At 53.1% G+C, this 13973-nt stretch overlaps 1 protein-coding gene across 1 annotated transcript in view; it reads left to right on the top strand.

The window, feature by feature from the left end:
- IQCA1 (IQ motif containing with AAA domain 1) overlaps positions 1 to 13973 on the top strand; it is a 171526-nt gene that overhangs the window by 139689 nt on the left and 17864 nt on the right. The window contains exon 15 of the mRNA XM_052637841.1: positions 7683 to 7769. Within this exon, the coding sequence (XP_052493801.1) occupies positions 7683 to 7769 (87 nt within the window). The remainder of the gene's footprint in view (positions 1 to 7682; positions 7770 to 13973) is intronic.

Here is a 13973-nt window from a genome sequence, read left to right as displayed (position 1 = left end):
ATTGAAGGAGGGAGAAGGGGATGACAGAGGATGAGATAGTTGGATGGCATCACCAACTCTATGGATGTGAGTTTGAGTAAGCTCCGGGAGTTGGTGATGGACAGGGAGGCCTGGCATGCTGTGATCCATGAGGTCGCAAAGAGTCAAACACGACTGAGCGACTGAACTGAACTGAACTGAAAGGCATCAAAACCTCTTTTTTTTTTTTTTTTAACCACAGACTTTCTATCTTAGAGCAGTTTTAGTTCATAGTGGCAATGAGAGCGTCCCACACCCCCAGGGAGGATGGGCAGCTCGGAGGGGAGGGCGGGTCCCAACTGCAGATGCCCCAGGGTGCCTCCTGCCATGAGGATGCCCGCGGGCACCACAAGGGTCAGCTGAGGGCTGCAAAACGCGGTCCGCATCTGCTCTCGCTCTGTGGTGGGCAGTGGGGGTGAGCACGGACAATGTCACAGGCACTAAAGGATTTTTAGCCAATTTGAAAACCCTTCGAGAAGGGGGTGCCCTAAATGCAGCTAAACGGTGCCTGGGGAAGGTGAGCATGGCCTTGTGCCCAGGTGTTAACTCCCGCGCTTCTCAGAGTTGGCACAAGGTTGGGCGGATGGGTGTGAACCCGTTATTTCTGGTGTAGCTGGGAGTGAACCAGGAGGAAGGGGTTCCAGGAGACAGTCTGGATGGTCTTGTAAGCCTGGCGCCCTCCAGACAGCAGCCTCCTCCAAATCGAGCAGTGGTATTGGTGGGCTCCTGCCACCAGCACTGACCCGCTTCCCCATGCCACCTGTCACAGCCCATCCGCTGTGCCTCCATCCCCAGCTCCCTCCTGGTCCTCTCCTTTGCCTCCGTTTACCTTCCTTCCTGTCAAGGGGCAGCCCCACCCAGCTCTGGACTGTTTAATCCACCTCTGCTCTTCCTGTGATGGACATTCACGGTTTATCCCAGCTCACACCCAGTAAGGAGTTGGAGTTGGCCAAAAGGTTCACTGAGGTTTTTCATCCGACATAAGGAGAAAACCAGAACAAACTCTTTGGCCAACCCAGTAACCTCTACAATTACATGAAAGATAATACAAGGAAATAGAAATTTTACAAATTATCATCTTTAAATAATGGAAATAGAGAACAAGCCGTCCTCACATATTAAATATGGAAGCAGAATCCGAGTGACGATAGTTCGGGAAAGTGAGCCTTCCCTGCCCCAGTCTCCCCCTGCCCCAGATCTTCCCCAGCTTGGCCGCTGCCAGCTGCCCACAGCCCCCATTCAGACACAGGAGGCCACTCCCTCTGCAGGCAGGGCCCATGCTTCCCAGCCCTCCGTGCTTCCCACTGCAGATGCTCACCAGATCTGTGTGGCTTGGGTGGATGGATGGAAGGCCGATGGTTGGCTAGCCGGATGGACTGTCCTTTTCGGTTTGGTAAAGATACAACCCCTGAAAAGCGGACCTGGGTTTTCTTGGGGTTCTCTGTGGCAAGCAGAAGAGCGCCCTTTCAGAAAGAACTTCCACAGCTTCCAAGGGTCATTTGGGCAGATCTAATTAGTAATTCAAGCGTGCCAAACACAAACTGGTTTTCATCATTAAGCCATTATATGCCAACCCAAGAGAATCTCATCCGGATGGCGGATGTTTGACAGCATTTCTTTGGAGAATGCCGAAGATAAAATTATAAAATTCACATGGATGGGGGAGTGACTGTTGGCTAGACCTTTCCAGAACTTGAAAAAGCGCATGTTGGGTGAAATGTATCTTTAGTCCGGAATTGATAATTCGATAGGAGTGCAGAGCCCTCTACTGGCAATGGAAATAAACTATCCCGGTAACTTTGGAAAAGTTCCATTATGGATTAATTATATTTAATTGCCCATGACCTCCAACTATCTGTGGATAATTTACATGGCGCCTTTCCATTACTAAACGAAAATTAAAAGAGCAAAGGATACCATCTTTCATTAACAAATTGGCAAAGAGTTTTTTTATTGTTAATACTTTGTTGAGAAGAGTGTGAAAAAAATTTGTGGCTGGAGGAGAGGGCCTCCAGAAGGGCAGGTGACCACACGGGTGCAAGTGTGACGAGCCGGCAGGCAGATCCTTCGACCTAGCGGCTTCATGGACCCAAAAGGCCCATCTTAAGCCCTGTTTGGTTTAGTGAGAAGGCAGAAAACCATCCAGATGTTCAAAAAACAGGGACTAGATCCTTAAGTGATAGAGCTTCTTATTAAAAGGCTGTTGGTGAAATAAACTGCATACAGCATGAACAGGAATATAAAGCAGTGTGTGAAGAGCCATCTCGTGTTTGCAAGTACTGATGTCGTGAAAGGTCTGTGAAGATAGGACTGGAGAGTGGTTCTCAGCAAAGGGGGCAGAGGAGGTGTGTCGGAATGTCTCAGTGCAGTGCAGTTCAGTTCAGTGGCTCAGTCGTGTCCGACTCTTTGCGACCCCATGAACTGCAGCACGCCAGGCCTCCCTGTCATCACCAACTCCCAGAGCTCACTCAAACTCATGTCCATCGAGTCGGTGATGCCATCCAGCCATCTCATCCTCTGTCGTCCCCTTCTCCTCCTGCCCCCAATCCCTCCCAGCATCAGGGTCTTTTCCAATGAGTCAACTCTTCGCATGAGGTCGCTGAAGTACTGGAGTTTCAGCTTTAGCATCATTCCTTCCAAAGAATACCCAGGACTGATCTCCTTTAGAATGTATATTCTGAAATTTTTACCAGTACTCCTTTTGTGTGGCAAGAAAGGACTGAATTTGCAGGGCGTGTGTGTTCAAGGTGATGGCACTGGAGATATGCCCTGACTGGTGGGCACCCTGCCTGCATCCACAGTGGTCCTCCCCACTCCCAGTGGCTGTACAGCAGAAAGGGGGTCTCCCCGTCAAGGTCACCCTCTCCTGGGCTTTACCTCCCCACCCAGTGCCGTCTGCAAGCTCTGCCCTGCCCACGTTTCCTGTCTCTGTCCATGCATTCCTCAGCTGCCTGTCATGTGGCTTCCGTCCCCTCCACACCACCTGTGACCTGTGGTTGCCAGACCCTCAGGCCAGCACTGCCTGCCATCGCCAGCTCCCTGAGGCCCTTCCCTGGGCTCTGAGACTGCTCGGTCCCTCTTCTGTGCCCCTTTGACCTCCCCAGGGTCCCCTTCCTTCTCTCCTCCATCAGCGTCTCCCTCCTGCAGACCCCACTCCGCGGCCCTGGGCTGGCCTCCCCGCCTCTCCCCATGTCCCCCACCCATTCCCACAGCCCCACGGCAGCCTCAGAGCCCTTTGCAGCCCCACCTCCCTCCTGCCCACTGCCCCGCAGACCCACCAGTCTTCCTGCCTGGAGGTCCAGCTGCCTTCTGGCTCCCGTGGCCTAAACGGACCTCATCTCTCATCCCTCATCTGGTGCCCTGTTTGGATTCCTGGGCCCTCGTCCTCCTGGCCTCCAGGCTTCCCAGCACTGGAAACTCCCCGCTTCCTCACCCCTCACCCAACCATCACCAGGTCTCACTGCTGTTGTTCAGACGCTCAGTCGTGTCCAGCTCTTTTCAACCCCATGGACCGTTTCACACCAGGCCTCCCTGTCCTTCACTATTTCCTGGAGTTTGCACAAACTCGAGTCCATCAAGTCGGTGATGCCATCCAACCATCTCGTCCTCTGTCGCCCCCTTCTCCTCTTGCCCTCAGTCTTTCCCAGCATTAGGGTCTTTTCCAGTAAGTCGGCTCTTCACATCGGGTGGCCAAAGTATTGCAGCTTCGGCTTCAGCATCAGTCCTTGCAATGAGTATTCAGGATTGATTTCCTTCAGGATGGACTGGTTTGATCTCCTTGCTGTCCATCAGGTCTGGCAGATCCTAAACGCCCTTCATACCCATTTCCTGCCCTCCCGCCACTCCTTTGCTCAAGTCCCTCACCTCTTCTCCTCCAAAAGCCTCCTAACCTTCTCCTGCCTCCAGCCTCACTTCCCAGCACAACCTCTGGGGCAAACCCCCACCCCTTTCCTGGGAGACAGCCGCCAGCTGGTCATGCTTGTCACTCCACCAGAGGGATTTGTCGGTAACACACCAGGATCGAAGCTCACGACTTGAGTCCCTTATAGACCCCAAAGAGCTTCCAGGATAGGAGCAAGCTCCGTGGCAAGGCCAAGGCCTTTCTGACACCTTCCAGAATGACCTGAGCACCCGACGTGGGCACAGCCCCGCCCTGCACCCTGGCTCCTGCCCCTAGTGTGGCAGACGCGTGCCCTCCTCCAGGCTCTGGGCCTTCTAGAGACCCTTGCAGATCCCGTCTGCTTTAGCCCTCATTGGCCCTGCCCACATCTGCTTGCCGCCCTCATCCCCTTCCCTCTCTTTCTGTCGGAGGTGGTCCTTACTGACACCCATTTTCCTTGACCCGCCCTGCCAGCCCCACCTCACCGTCCCCTCCCACCGGTGCACTCCTTCAAGTCAGGGACCCCAGCACCCGGCACAGCGCCCGGCACATCAGCGCTCCTCTGCCGATGTTTTGTAAACGGGAAATGAGAGAATGGATTTCGTTCTACAGTGTAGTTCAGTCACTCAGTCGTGTCCGACTCTCTGTGACCCCATGGATTGTAGCCTGCCGAGTTCTCCTGTCCATGGGATTCTCCAGGCAAGAATATTGGGGTGGGTTGTTCTTTCCTTCTCTAGGGGATCTTCCCGACCCAGGCGTCCAACCCAGGTCTCCCACGTTGCAGGATTCTTTACCATCTGAGCTACCAGGGAAGCCCTCATTCTATGTTCTGGACCCAAAATGATAGAAACCGCTTTCCGCCCCATGACAGCCATTCAACTATTTGAAAACAGTTCACTTGCCTCCTGGAGTCTTCTTTTCCCCAAGGAAAAGAGCCTCAGGTCTTTCCGTTCTTCCTGGTGGGAGAGGCGTTTGGCCTGGCAGGGCCAGAGTTTCTGCCCCCTCCTTCTCTGCCCAGGACTGAACAAGGTCCCCGGGCATCCCCTGAACAGGCTAGCCACCAAGGAAGGTCAGAGAGATAGAGATTCATGCTCTGGAGGACAAGACAGACAGTGATGGTTTTTAAAGCCTTTCATCCTATTAGAATGAAAGGTGATAGGAAAGGACACGGGCCAGGGGTTAGGATATGCTGTGGAATAAGCATCTTGTCTCCATGGCAACGTGGCAGCTTGCTGCCTGGGTGATGGCATGGGCCTGGGGGTGTCAGACCAACCCAGGGATGCCTCCGGGTTCCACACATCCCCATGCTGGTAGAGGGGGGCACACGTTACTGACTTCTCTGTCCACCTCGGCGACCTCATGTATAAAAGGGGAGTGGGGGGTGAAACGCACCTGGCTTCACACCTGCCACGTGGTGAAGGAGCAGCAGCAGTGTCCCGGGTCTCAAGGCAACTCGCAAATGGCCATTCCTTGTACTGTTGCAGTATCATCCAAGAACTTGCCTGGGAAATGTTTTCTGTTCATTTGATAATCCCCGAGCCCTTCCAAACCACGTGGTCACCCAAGCCCCCCGCACAGCCCCGGGAGCCCCAGAGCAGGTGACCGTCCTGAGGAAGGAAATCCTTCACAAGTGCATGTTAGAAACACAGGAAGTGTGGAATTCCCCCACTGCTCGGAACGAGGGAACAGTTCCTCAGCGTTCACATTCAGTGGAACATTGTGGCCACGTTTTCAAAACAACTTTAGATAAGAGGCTGGAAGTAAGACTGCTGCTTTCAAAATTATCCCAAGCTAAAACGATGCCTGTGTCTCCAGTCCATCTACCTTATTATCTTATCACCTTACCTTATTAAAAGCAGAAAGAGAATAGGAGAATGGGGGTACTTGGTACTCACATCTGCAGTTCCCGTTAAGAACAGCTGGACTGAGAGAGCATAGGCACGCAGAGAGAGCCGGGGAAAAGCCGTCGTTTGCCGGACTGCAGCCTCCGTGAGCACACGAGTTAGCCTGAGACGGGAGACAACTGTCTGTGCAAAAATTGTTTTGCCATTGGTTTCCGTTCTAAAGCTTAAGATTTTTTTAGGAGGGATTGCAAAGAATAAAAATTGTGCCTTTGTTATTACAAAGTATCCTGAGAAGCTGGAAACCTTTTATATCCAGTATCTCATTTTCTTATTTTTTTGGGGGACTGGAAGTAGAGAAGCTTTTTACTTCAACTCCAAAAAGCTTTGAGCAGAACAGTGGTTCCTTGGGGCCTGCCCCTGGGGCACTGGAGTGGGTCCCACTGACTGCAGTGGGCAGGTCAACTGGAGAGAAATTGGGGGTTCACGTCAGGAGCTGAGGGGATGGGTGATGTGATGGGGTTGAAAGAGATTAGGAAGAGGGCAGACAGACTTGGTGATGGTTCCATGTGTCCAGTGAAGCCAGGGAGGGCGCCAGAGGGTCTGGCTCGAGGGAGTGACGGGAACTGAGGATGGCCTGGCATCCTGCTTCTGCTGCCATCTAGCTGCATGACTGTGGACAGGTCATGGAGCATTTTTGAGCCTCAGTTTTACCCATCTGCAAACAGGGATGGTGGTGATGTTACCTGCTCCATAGAGTTGTAATGAATGTGAGTGAGTTATCACAGGTCCCATCCTCTGAGTAGAGGAAGTGCTGGTCAGTGCTGGCCGTGACCTTGTGTGTGACAGAGGCAGTGTGCGACACGTGTGGCCCGAGCCTGGCTCACTGGCTATTTTATATGCTTCCCATCAAGCTGCCTTGGGTACTGAGATTGAAACTTGGGGTACCAGATTCCTAGGCTCTGTGGCTTGGGGTCTAAAACATAACGCCGACCAGAGGGTGGTTGGCTGGCACCATTTCCTCTCTGAACGTCCCGGCGTGTGTGGGACTGGACACAAGTCCCAGCCCAGGGCCAGACCGGCACTGGGATCAAGCGGAATCCACTTTTGTCTTTGAAGCTGAATAATCTGCTTCCCCTGGTACATAGTGCCAGGGGAAAACAGACCCTGCCAGTGTTCCCAGTGACTTTTCCGTCATTTATTAAATGTCTGCCTTGGTTTAAAAATCACACCTGCTGCCTTAATGATGTTTAAAGATATATAAAAATAGGAGTACATAACACTGCATTCACTGTGACTGGAGACGGCTTTTATCTGGCACAATTTTGCACAAAGCACAAATTGTTGCAAAAATACCCGAACTCCGCTATCATGGGGGTGCTTTGAAGAGATTGTTAGTGTGTGGCAATTATTCACGGGCCCACGGTAAGTCCTAGCGCAGTCACGAAGCTCCTCTCGCCCTGGGAGGGGCTCAGAGCCACCTTCCAAATGAAACCACGGCCACAAAGGCAGCAGGCCCACGGAGACGAACAAACGGCATCACGGGGGCCCTGGTGCTGAAACGGGCTTTTCTCAAAACGAGCAAACTTGAATCAGCGTGGGAGTAGGGCATAGGCTGTAATTAAAACTTGTGGCCCAGTTCCCTTAATTTGCAGCAGAAAACTATTGGTTCATTTCAAGCCAAAGCAGGTGGACGGTTGGGGTCCTTGCAGCAGGACGTAGGGACCCCCAGAGCATCCTGACCACCAGCGCCCACATCCTGCAGCAAAGGAAGTGCAGCCTCTCAAGGTGCTGCTGTCCTGGGGGACCGTCCCAGTCCGTCCTGCTGTTCCCGGGGTGGGGGGGGTGGTCCAGACTGTCCTGCTGTTCCCCGGGGTGGGAGCAGGCGGTCAAGAGTGCACCCCAGAGGAAACACGTTTACAACCAACCGTTTCTCCTCGCAGGTGGCCCGCACTCTCCAGCCCTCCGTGGTGTGGATCGGAGACACAGAGAAAACCTTCTACAAAAAAGTGCCCCACGCAGAAAGGAAGGTGAGGGCTTCCGGGTGGATTCTCCGTGGGGCCTTTTCTCTCCTCCCAAGTGGTCCCCGTCCCAGGGACCACCTCGATCTCTCAAGAAGGCCTTGCTTGTTCAAGGGAGGAAGGAAACGAGGGGCCGGCGCTCTCTGCCCTGAGTGCTTGTCGGTATCTGAAAGGATCCAGTGTCTGATTTTTACGAGGCATAATTTAGAAGAAAAATGAAAGAAAGGATGGAGAAGGGGGGAGGGGAGCCTTAAACCCAAACATAGGATTCACAGTAAGGAACAATCGAGAGAGCTCTGCTTGGCCACGGCAAATGGCACACACAGGAGTTATTATTAGGATTTCCTATTGTTCATCATAATAAATAGCCAAAGGCCTGAAATTTATGAACAAAGACAGTGCATAGACCCGCCAAGCGCCCCCATGTTCAGGGTCCCCCTGGGAGCCCTCTGTCAATTGCTTCCTTCCGCCTTTTCTCTCCTTTCAATGGCTCCCCTCCCCCGCACTTCCCCCCACCCACCCCCAAATCACCAGCAAATTTCCCACAAGTTAAAAAAAAAGATTGCAGATACACATGATTGTTATTCCACATCAATTTGCACCAAAGCAAATAGTGGTTAACTGAATTTCTGATTAAATTCATAAGGATTTTAATCACTTTTGATCCTTATGTATTATACATCATTTTTAGCAGGTAGAGATGATTTGGGTAAAGAATGAAAGCTCAATCTTTTCTTCCCCAAATGAGCCTTGATTGCCCTGTCATTTTGGAAACTCTTAAGAGGACTCATTTACTATTTAATCTGGGAAGCTGGCAGGTAGCTCCCTCTGCTGGTGAGATTGCTACATTAAAAAAAAAGTCCACACGCAGTAAAGCAACTAGACTCCAATAAAAATTAGGTTTTTTTAAATAATAAAATTTTAAAAGTTCATGTAGATGTGAACTTGAAGGCAGTTACTACAGTAAATCTCAAGAGAGATGAAAGGCAGTGTTTAGTCCAAGGTATCACACACTTAATGTCATCGGAAGTTCAGTCTCTTTAATGGGCAAGGGACCTCTCACTGGGCATCAGCCTGGAAGATATGAGAATTCAGAAGTGTGTCCCGGGCCTTTACCTTACTTGGCTGTGTGTCCCTGAGCAAGTAAGCTAACCTCTCCGAGCCTCCACCCCCTTAGCTGGCTAAAGAGTTGCAGAGAGACCAGCCTCTGAGTTCACGAAGCCCCCCTCAAGTCCTCTCCCAGGACCCCCTCAAGCTGTCCGGCTGCCACCAGCAATTACCTCTGTTCCCCTGTGCCCCTGTGTGGAGGGACAATGAGAGGTATGAGCAAGCCCATTTGAGAGCCAGAGGGCAGTGGGCTGGCCGGCTTTGAGGGAGTGCTGACCGCAGGGAATAAATGTGAGTTCAGCAGACGCCCCCGCACCCTAGCCAAGGGGGTCACCGTGAAGGGGGCCCAGAAGCCTCCCCTGAAGCGGCCCTTTTCTTGCTCACCCCGTGCACAGGCTGTGGTCCCCACAAGTATGGTCCCTGACTAGTCTCGTTCCTGTAGAAAATGAAGGCCTTTGGTGGCACAGTGTTTGTTGTGGACAAATTGCACGTTTATTCTGTCCGCCTCTGCTTTAGAAAAGTCTGTCGTCTGTCAGGGGAATTCACTGCACTGGAGCCTGAGTCACAGTATGGAGAAATCCCAGGACACCTGATGAATACAAGCAGAAGGGTCCCGGGTCCCCAAAGGTCCACAAGACCGGCTGGGCTGCCTGAACCAGCCCAGGCACAGACAGAGTTGCCACGGGTTGGTGGGGAGGCATGCAGACCCCTCTGGCCCTGCAGGGTCCCCAGCTCCAGTGCCGGAAGAGAGCCAGCCGGCAGAGAACCACCCCGCGAGCATCTTCCAGCCCCAAGTCCTGTACCTGCCCCCCAGGCAGCGGGGTTCCTGCTGCCTCCTGCCTCCGGGGCCAGCACCGGCTCGCTCTCCTCTGCTTTCCTCCCCGCCCCCAGCCTCTGACTTCTGTCCTTGCCCATGGGCTTGGGGCGGCAGTGAGCATTGGACAGTCAGGCTCTGAGGTGACCACCGAACGCCAAGGGCATTCACTGCATCCACAGACGAGAAGCTCCACGTTGCATCACCTGGCCGCCCAAGGACCCCAGCATCCTAACTACCACTTGGCCCAGCCTGCGTCCAAAGGCTCCTCACGTCCAAGGCCCTGAGACCTAGAGAAACATGTCCAGCTGCAGAGGAACCACGCCCCTGCCAAGGCCACAGCCCAGAGTACTCCCGGCAGTAGCACAGGGCATTCGAGGGCATTCCAGGAACACCCCTTGGGGAAACCTCTCACCCACAGCGACTAACTCCACCCTCGATGCCTCCGCCTCTGGGTCGAGGCCCTTTCGGAGGTACAGTGTGGAGGCTGGCCCAGTCCTAAGAGGTGATAGCTCCTGGTGGGGCGCAGGGACCCCGCGGGCTGCTGCAGCAGACAGCAGAGGTCCCGGGGGCACGAAGCATAGGTCTGGAGCACTTAGTGGTCCTGAGGGGACGGAGGTGGCCTTCCCGTTTTGCATGTGCTCAGTCCTGTCCGACTCCCTGTGACCCCGTGAAGTGCAGCCCGCCAGGCTCCTCGTCCATGGGATTCTCCAGGCAAGAACACTGGAGTGAGTTGCCATTTCCTCCTCCAGGGCATCTTCCTGATCCGGGGAATCGAATCCCTGTCTTTTGCATCTCCTGCACCGGCAGGCAGATTCCTCAGGAAGCCTTAAGCCAGGAAGGGCGCACCGCTGGTCTCTGGCAGCTCTGGGACTCAGCCGCAGGCCCCTTCTCCACGCCTGGGTGTGGCTCTGGCATCAGCACTGGCTTCCTGCTCTGCCCTCCACGCTTTTGCTACCCCTGTGTCTGCCCTCCTCAACCCCCATGCTCCAGACCACGTCCTGAAGACTGCGCGTGGGGCCCTCTGGTCTCAGAGCCAACGGTGCTGGGCTCCAGAGCCCCCTGGCACCCCAGTTCTCCCCCCGACAGTCCTCAGCGCCCAGCCCCCAGGCACCAGGTGGATGCTGGGTCTGTGCCCTCGCCTCCCCTCCCAGAGGACGGCCGTCCTCTCCACGGCCCTCAGCTACCCCGTCAGTCAGTTGTCGGTGTACAAGACAGAGGCAGTACAGCGTGAGGCAGGACGAGACGCTGCTGCGTTTTCTGCTCCATTAGCCTCGTGGCTGCAGCACGTGGGAGCCCTCCCCGCATCCCAGTCAGGCCTCCACGAGGGCTGGGTTGGGCCGGGCAGCTGCCATGGTTTGGTGGAGCTGACTGCAGGAGAGCACACGGGGACTGCCGCATGGCATTAGACACCAGTTTGAAATCGCCCACAGCAATAAGGTGGGCAGGCCCAGCAGGTCCCGCCATAAGGGCGTCGGCCGCAAAGGCTGCCAGGGGTCAGTGGGGATGTTGGCCAGCATGACGCCTGAGCGTGCAGGTCTCGTGTGTAATGGACGCGGCTCTGAACAGGAATGGGGTGGCCCAGGGGCAGGGGGCTGCTGGCCAAACAGACTCACCTTTCATTTCCATCCCCTCCTAAGGGGACTCACCATCTGCAAAGATGTCACTCTGGAGCCAGCCCAGGATCAACATTTATTACCCAAACAGGCTGGTTAAATTTGTACATCCCCGACATTGACAGGACACAGCAATATCATCTCCCACTTTGGAACAGGCGGGACCGCACCACTCTCACCGTGGCCACCTTGTAAAAGCACCTCTGCCCACCCCCCACCCCCAGGGTGGCAGTCTCCAGTCCTACCAGGGTCCGGGGATCAGACTTCCTTCCAGTCTTTGGGCAGCTTCATGTTACCCCACATGCACCATAAGGAAGAAAGTGAAGTCGCTCAGTCATGTCCGACTCTTTGCGACCCCATGGACTGTAGCCCACCAGACTTCTCCATCCATGGAATTTTCCAGGCATGAGTACTGGAGTGGGGTGCCATTTCCTTCTCCAGGGGATCTTGACCCAGGGGATTGAACCCAGGTCTCCCGCACTGCAGGCAGACGCTTTACCATCTGAGCCACCAGAGAATCTCCCAGCAAAACTTTGCACTGTTCTCCGTCAAGCTTCTTAAAAGACCAGTCTATTCTCAACCATCCCCACTCACTCTTCCACCCACTACTTCCACTTAATGTTCTCCAGCTCCATGGAAACTGCTCTCACAACGTTTTTTGAAATCCATTTTGCCAGTGAGCCCCCATTTGTAAAAGTCTGTCCTCTCTTAGCCTCTGTCACCTTCCCTTCTCCTGGTCTCCTCAGACCCCACCGACACTTTCCTCTTTCTCTCCTCCATGCGCATCTAAACACTCCATTAAATACACAGATGCTCACTGAGGTTCCATCTCAAGCCCATGGACCTTTTTTCCTTGCCCTCCTTGGGCACCATCTCATAACTTAAAGAAATCACCACTTAACCAACAGATGCTACACCCCATCCCCAGGCTGCGCCTCTTCCCTGAGGATTGGATGCTGACACCTGGCATCAACCAGAATCACCCATGGGGTGCCTCCACCACAATGCTGCCAGCACGGCCAGGGCCTGCCCAGCTCTCCTCCTCCATCGCCACCTTCATCACCCTGCTTCTCCTCCTGGTTTTCCGAAGGGTTACCTTTTTAGTATAACCACAGCTCATATCCAGATCACACCACTCTAATGGCAGAGAGTGAAGAACTAAAGAACCTTTCAATAAGGGTCCAAGAGGAGAGTGAAAAAGCTGGCCTAAAACTCAGCATTTAAAAAACTTAAGATCATGGCATCCGGTCCCATTACTTCATGGCAAACAGAAGAGGAAAAAGTGGAAACTGTGACAGATTTTATCTTCTTGGTCTCCAAAATCACTGAGGACAATGACTGCAGCCATGAAATTAAAAGACATGTGCTCCTTGGAAGGAAAGCTATGACAAACCTAGACAGCATGTTAAAAAGCAGACACTTCACTTTTCCAATCAAGGTCTGTGTAGTCAAAGCTATGATTTTTCCAGTAGTCATGTATGGATGTGAGAGTTGGACCATAAAGGAGCCTGAGCACTAAGAGCTGATGCTTTCAAACTAGGGGGCTGGAGAAGACTCTTGAGAGCCTTTGGATAGCAAGGAGATCAAACCAGTCAATCCTAAAGGAAATCAACCCTGAATATTCGTTGGAAGGACTGAAGCTGAATTTCCAATACTTTTGGCCACTTGATGCGAAGACCCAACTCATTGAAAAAGACCTTGATGCTGGGAAAGATTGAAGGTGGGAGGAGAAGGGGGTGACAGAGGATGAGAGGGTTGGATGGCATCACGGACTCAATGGACATGAGTTTGAGTGAGCTCAGGGAGATGCCAAAGGACAGGGAAGCCCCGTGCATGCAGTCCACGGGGTCTCAAAGAGTCAGACATGACTTAGGGACTGAACAAGAACAATATGGAGTTCTATCCCTGAGCTTTTCATTTTTGCACACAGCCTGGCCCCCATGGGAAGTTCAGTAGCATAGTCAAGGCCCAACAGACATCTCTCCCATCCCAGGCAGCCCAGAGGCATGGATCTGAGCAACGGCAGGTTTCTGCAAAGGCCTAGGGTCAGGGTTAGGGTGCAGCCCCTTCAAGAGCAGGTTTCCGTCCTGACACCCATTTCCAGGGTTTCAGGAAGCCTTATTTCCGGTCATCCCTCTCTTGTGCTCTGCCCTCTCTTAAGCTCCCTGTTGTCCCCAGCCCCCACCCATGCTTCCTGGATGGAGTCCTGCGTGGCCATTGTTCCCTCCTGATGGAGCCTTGCCCGCTCTGGACTCCTGTGAGTGCAGGAGGAAATGGTCGGAAGCTGCCCGGTGGTCTGGCTTCAGGCCCAGACTGTGGGATTTATTTTGCTGTAAAAATCCCATCTTATTCTCTCTGTGAGTTACATTACAGAAAGTCTTCTCAACTGAATCTAACAACACAGAAAAAGGATTATACACCATGACCGAGTGGGATTTAGCCCAGGCTTAGCATCCAAAAGTCAATTAATGTAATACACTATATCATTAAAATAAAGGACAGGAACTACACCATCATCTCAACAGATGCAGAAAAAAGCATTTGACAAAAGCCAACACCCCTTCATGAGTTAAAAGAAAAAAAAAAAAATAGAAAAGGAAACTTCCTCAGCCTGATAAAGAGCAACTACAAAAAATCCAGAGCTGACACCATCCTTAATGGTAAAAGACCGGATGT

The sequence above is a fragment of the Budorcas taxicolor genome, chromosome 3 (genome assembly GCF_023091745.1).
Source record: "Budorcas taxicolor isolate Tak-1 chromosome 3, Takin1.1, whole genome shotgun sequence".
Taxonomy (NCBI): domain Eukaryota; kingdom Metazoa; phylum Chordata; class Mammalia; order Artiodactyla; family Bovidae; genus Budorcas; species Budorcas taxicolor.
Note: the sequence above shows the minus strand (reverse complement) of the source record. Positions and strands in the feature narration are given on the sequence as shown.